The sequence below is a fragment of the Brassica oleracea genome, chromosome C5 (assembly GCF_000695525.1).
Source record: "Brassica oleracea var. oleracea cultivar TO1000 chromosome C5, BOL, whole genome shotgun sequence".
Classification (NCBI taxonomy): domain Eukaryota; kingdom Viridiplantae; phylum Streptophyta; class Magnoliopsida; order Brassicales; family Brassicaceae; genus Brassica; species Brassica oleracea.
The window spans coordinates 36,834,995-36,841,220 of record NC_027752.1 but is presented as its reverse complement, the minus strand read 5'-3'; the positions used below and the strand labels follow the sequence as shown (position 1 = coordinate 36,841,220).

General features: G+C 35.0%; 1 protein-coding gene across 1 annotated transcript; it reads left to right on the top strand.

Moving 5' to 3' along the window:
- Positions 1-261: 261 nt before the first annotated feature.
- Positions 262-2,454, top strand: LOC106296100 (uncharacterized GPI-anchored protein At4g28100). Its single transcript, XM_013732157.1, has 2 exons — positions 262-1,015; positions 1,908-2,454. Exons 1-2 carry the CDS (start codon positions 356-358, stop codon positions 2,247-2,249), a joined length of 1,002 nt encoding a protein of 333 aa, XP_013587611.1. The 5' UTR covers positions 262-355; the 3' UTR covers positions 2,250-2,454.
- Positions 2,455-6,226: the final 3,772 nt, after the last annotated feature.

The window sequence follows — 6,226 nt, the reverse complement described above, 5'->3', positions numbered from 1 at the left end:
CAAGAAAGTATCAGAGATACTTGCGAAGTTTTACTTTTAACAGATGAACTTCACAAGAATGTTTTTTTCAAAAACAAAATAAAACTTCACAAGAATGCAGCTTGATGCTCCAAATTTAGCAAAAAGAAATATTTGATGCTCAATAAATCAATAATATATATACAGTGCCAAAAAGAAAATAATATATATACAGTAAATGCAAAATGTACGAAAATCAAATTAAATTATTTAAAGCCAATAAAAAGTACTTCAAGTATTAAATTGCCATTCGACTAGATCCCATACGTGATATTTTATTACACATCTCTCTTCCACTCCCTCACTTCTTTGTGTTTCTGTCTCCACGCTTCCAGCGATGTTCCATCACGCGCCGTCTTTCATTTCCCTCATCATCTTCTTCACCATTCTGTCAGCCGCATCACCAAACAAAGACCCGGTCACCGTCCAGCCATTCCTGGTCAAGTCATCCCCACCCGCCACCATACCCGCTTTCCCGGAGCAGTCCGACTTCTCCGGCTGCCCACTCGATCTACCAGACGACCTCTTCCACGGAATCAAGTCAGCCTGCACCGGCAAAAAGCTCCACAAAGGAAAATGCTGCCCCGTGCTAGGCGCGTGGCTCTACTCCGCTTACTCGACCACTGCTCTCAGCCGTTCCATTCCCAGCTCCGCCGTTAGAAACGCGACCTCCGCCGCGACCACGCCGGAAGAGGATATGCCTTTGCTTCCAGACGACTCGGAGACTTGCGTCGATGGTTTGGAGAAATCTTTGAGGAGGAGAGGGATCGAGCTGGCGAGTCCGAATGAGACGTGCGGCGTGGTTGACTGCTACTGCGGGATAAGGTTGCATCACTTGAGCTGTTCCGAGGCGTTTAGTGTGAATGGAGAAGGGAGGCTCGTTGGAGACGAGAGTGTTGATCGGTTAGAGACTGATTGTTTGAGTGTAAGAAACAACAATGGCGATAGATTCTCTCCGCTCAGTAGATGTAACAAGTGCTTGAAGAGCCTCTATAAGGTAAGTCTCAGTAGCATTTAGATGATGTCATTGAGGAGATCATATGGAATTAGATTGAAAATAACTAAATTTTCTGCAAAGATATTAACATTTGATAATCTGTTTATATGCCCTTTTAGTGTTCTTGATGTGTGTTTGCATCTAATTTATTTCTTTTGATTAATTGATAAATACTGTTTTATAAGGGCAACCCTAACTCTATTTCATCTTCTACTCTAAATTCTATTTTTCAGAAAAAAACTACTTTCGTCCTACTTCATTTTTAACTTCAAAAAAGATTAAAATAGATTTATTCAAAAATGGAGTATTCTAATTATTTTTTTGTTTATCATTTCATTTTTACTTCAAAATTGAGTAGAATCCAAATATAACTTAATTATTTTTTAGAGTTATTTCATTTTGAAGTAAAATTAGAGTAACATTGGGCGATGATCTAAAGCATTAGTATCTAGTTAAGGTCTAGTCCAAAGTTGGTAACTTTACTTAGACCGTTTAATGATGATCTTTGTTGTATAGACATCAGGGGTTTATTGCATGAGTGAGTGAGTGAGTGAAGAAGATTTGGAATCATATGTTCTAGGATTCTTTTCTGATCTCTGTGCATCACCCTTGTCTGATGGTAATTTGGGAAAATTTTTGTTCTTTAGCTCTTTTGTTCTTTTTCTATCTGACAAGTCTGACACATTACGCTCTTACACGTTCCGTGATCCCCACGCGTCATTTCTTTTCATCCATCATATGATTTCATTCTTGTGCATCTTAATCACCAACCCACCATAACTAAAAGTTTTAGCCACTAGCTTCTACTTTGTAAAATCATTAATCATTAGTATAGCAACAGATCCTAACTAACATAGACCAAACACTTGTGGTCTTTTTGTTTATTTTGCAGCTTAACCCGAAGAAAACATCAGGGACAAGAAACCCATCGAAGGAAGACAGAAACAGAACAACAAAGATGCACAACAAAGACTGTGTTCTAATGGGTCTCACTTGGCTTCTCGCTAAGAACCGTACGGCTTACTTCCCCACTGTCACTTCAGTCCTCCGAGCCGTCATGCTCAGCCAAAACGGTGAGCCACGGTCATGTGCTCTCGGCGGTGACGGCATGCCTTTAGCTGTTGACTCTTCCGAATTCTCTAACGGCTCATCAACTTTAATTCAGTACCCGTACCACTTGGTCCACTTCTTACTTTACAGCGTCATCACATTGGTCTTGCTAGGGTCGTGGTGACTCACGCTGACGTGGGTTCGGATTTGGTTGTGACACGGCGTTACGTGATTGGCTCAGAAGTTAAGTGAAAATTCAGATAGAGAGAAGAGTGATAGGATGGGATTTGTCATTCTGTCTTTGTACATTAGTTTTGCTTTTGATGTCCTTGTCGTTGTTGTTGTAGTCATTTTGTTAAGAAAAAATTCGTATTGTTTTCACAAATTAATTTTAAAAATTATGATTCACAATTTTCAGCTATGTTTTCGGTAAGATCAAATTATAAGAGGGCAAATGCAATCAATCAAATAACTATTTTGTCGAAGGGAAAAATAAAAAGTTAGATAAAACAATCAAAGAACTATAAGAATAATAGAGAAAGGCATGTGAGTGATGGGGTCGAGGTGGTGTGGCTGGTTTTGAGAGAGACAGACAGAGAGACTTGTGACAGCTTTGTTGTTATCGTTTCCTTATCTTCTCTCTAACCACGCAAAACTATACATACGATAATTGATAATGCGACCAAGAGTGGTGAAGCCCTACGACTGATATTTTTATTTTCTTACTCACTTCTCGATGATATGTTCCCTTCACAATGTTTCCCAAACGATATTTCATAAAACTTCTGGTGTGTATTTAGACAAAGAATCTACTAATGCCAAATGGAACTGGCTAGGGGTTCATTGGATCCGCTTTAAAGCAGATAGTGCTGGTTTGGGCTCAAATAACTAGCTCATGGGCCTTTATTTTCTTCTTATTGGTGAAAGCATAAATTATGACATAGATTCTTTTTATCTCGAGTCATCTCCAACCCAATCCTATTTTCTCTTTAATATTTTCCTATAAAATAGAGTAATTTTATTATATGTTAATTTTTCCTCCAATGATATGACTCTACAATAGAATTACCTATTATAAAAACTATAAAAGATAAAATAGAATTGCATTGAAAATGGTCTAATAGTGACATGAATTCTAGTTTTCACTTTTGTTGCCACATTTTAAACCTCCTCATTCTAGATGAAGAGCATAAATTTTAATACAGTTTAAATACCTTTCATTGATTTCATTGACATGTAATTTGTGTTAAAAAGTGATAAAAACACAAATCAATGTAACATTCGTGTTAATTTTCAGTAAGAATGATTTATGTCAAATGAAAAACATGAAGTCCATTATCCTTGTCTCTATCAACTCTAATGACATTGTTTGGTGTAGTTAAATCCATTTTTCTATACAAATTCTTGTATGTGGCATGAGAAGTACTGTTATGTGATAATGATCATTCAATTATTAAAATTGCAGCTAACTAGTTTAGATTAAATATTAATTTTAATAATAATGTTAAACATATTATAAATATTAAATAATTTAAAATGCTCAAAACATAGTGCTGTACAGTCAAGTCAAAATTTTATTTTTTACTATTAAGGATTGAAAAATTTCTTTGAAAATTAATTTGATTAAATATTGTACGTGTATTTTTAGTTTTTTAAAAAGATTTTGTTAATTTTTTTTTTTGGAGTCAACGTTATGGCCTAATCTTATTTGATTCATCTGATTTCTCGATCTCAAATGCTTTTCGACCACCTATTTGATTGGTTCAAATATGTGTTTATTACTTTTTAAAATTTCATTATATATTATAACATTTTTACTAAAAAATGATAAACATATTGCACTCCAATGTCTATTAAATCATCACTCTCCAACAAATATTTTAGGTAAAAGAAAATGAATTATCTTATATTTATGCTAGCAATAGCTATGTGTTTTGGTTTGAATGAAGGTATTGTGTGTAGTATTGATAATCGGAATCTCCCACAGTGTCTAGGGGTATGCCCCATGAACACTTTAGAATTTCAAAATAAACTCAATCCAGGTAGTATTCTCAATGTTAATTGCTCACGCAACAGAAACGAAGTTGATGATCTTCACGAGGTAAAAGTTAATGATAAATATCAAATTTTTCTTAGCGAGATACAAGAAAAAAGAATTGTATGGCGCTGTCTCTTATGATATGGACATAAAGTCGAAAATTCTCAAATAATATGGCGTGCATACAGAGGAGCCAGTGACCCTCGATGTGGTCAAAAACGTTCATGGATTGCTAGAGTTGATGAAATTTACTTAGAGAAAAATTATGAAACAAAGGACCTCCAACATCATTGGATCGTTACTAAAAATGAGTTTTGTCTTCTTGAAAAAACTATTTATATATGATACTAAGATTATTTTTTTCTCATTTGAGATAAATCGTCATTTTAATTTGAGATAATAATATACCAATACATGTATGATAAATACCAGTTTATAATTTATTCGGTCTAGAATGAGAATGACGAGTAACCTTCAGGTGTTAAAAAAATATTATTTTAAAAAATGTCCATGTAAACCATTTGTTTGTGTGATGTTTATTGTATGAAAAGTGTAAATAATTTCATGGTTATTGTAATGATTATCACTATATTTATATGTAGTGCGGATAAAGAAATATCATTTCCATGTATATAAAGATATGTAGAGAGAAAAATCAGTGCTGAGATCAAAATCCGCTCTATCGACATCAGCGGCTAAAATCCATAAGAGGAAACTGATTTGAGTTTTTCGGATGAAACTTTGAGATCTTCTACAATAATCCTTCGAAGCTTTTATTCTGTCAAAAGTCATGAGACAATGGGAAATTCAGCGATGGCTTTTTGAGATCAAAGAAGAGATGGATAATGACTATGTGAACGAATTGGTACCTCTACAGTTGTGTCATGTTGTTTCAGAATCGGGTTGTCGAGAAAACTTTTGATCACTTTCTCTACCAAATGTTCTTGAATCAATAGAAGAACTACTGTTATTGTAAGATACTTTTTGAATCCATGTATTTCTTGTGACCGTGCAGAGATTGAGTCACCCAGTCTTCTATCTCAGTTTGATTAAATGTGGTCTCGTTCGAGTTGTCATCAAACTGGATGCAGTTCCCTTGAAAGATTGATACATACTCCTTGTTTCATGTGAATGAACAAACTGATTATTAAGAACATTTGTTGAAAGATTAGAGCTTATCATAAATGAAGCTTGAAGTTTGTGTAATGATGGATAAAAGTTACTTCTAATAGCACATGAATAAGTAAAATTTTAATATTTGGATCTATACGTTAAAAACATGACTATAGAATGTAAATATTAGTAAATGGTAGACCGGTGGATAATATAAGTTTTTCTGACATCTTTTAGAACATAGAATTAAATGTAGAATGTATATTCTACGGGATATATGGATTTTTAATATGAGATGTAATTCTTATTTTATGTCCATAGATTATTATGTTTTTACTGAATTTACATTTTTAAACTATTATATATGATAGATTGGGTTAACTGACAGTTGTAGACCAGTTTTGAAATTGTTATTTCGATAATAGTTTCTTCACAAAAATATTTTTCATTAGTGTTCATAAGTATATGTTAATATCATCACTACTATATAAATCAACTAATTTTGAGGTTTCTTAAGAGTGCCACATAGGACAAAATATTCCCCACCAATCAAACTGCCACGTCATCGCGGATGTTTAGATGATGGATCTCAAACCATCCAAACTCATTGATGTCTTCTTAATTTGCATTGTTTTAACCATTCATTCTTGCACATGTTGATCATTTAGGATAAAATTTAGATATATTTAGGTTGCATTGCATTACATATGTCCTTATTAGGTGATGGAGATTTGAAATGGTGACTTGGGAGCATCTAGAGATGGTTTGGAAGCAAAATTGGTGATTCTCGAAAAAGAGACGCAGAGGTTAAGTGTCCCAGCGGCCTCGTGACGTCCCAGCGGCCTTTTGGCCCATCGATAAGCCGCTGCAAGCGCTGGAGAAATGGAGACAAAGTGTGGCAGCGGCCTTGTGCAGCGGTGTCCTGGAGCCGCTGGAGACGCTCGAGAGATGAAGACTCGAGAAATGGAGAGAAGTATGGGAGCGGCCTAACGCAGCGGTGAACCGAAGCC

What these genes read in the sequence shown, in the direction of transcription:
- LOC106296100 (XM_013732157.1), top strand. Translation starts at nt 356, where the DNA reads ATGTTCCATCACGCGCCGTCTTTCATTTCCCTCATCATCTTCTTCACC. An exon ending in GCTTGAAGAGCCTCTATAAG is followed by an intron (nt 1,016 to 1,907) that starts GTAAGTCTCAGT and finishes TTTATTTTGCAG; the next exon opens with CTTAACCCGAAGAAAACATC.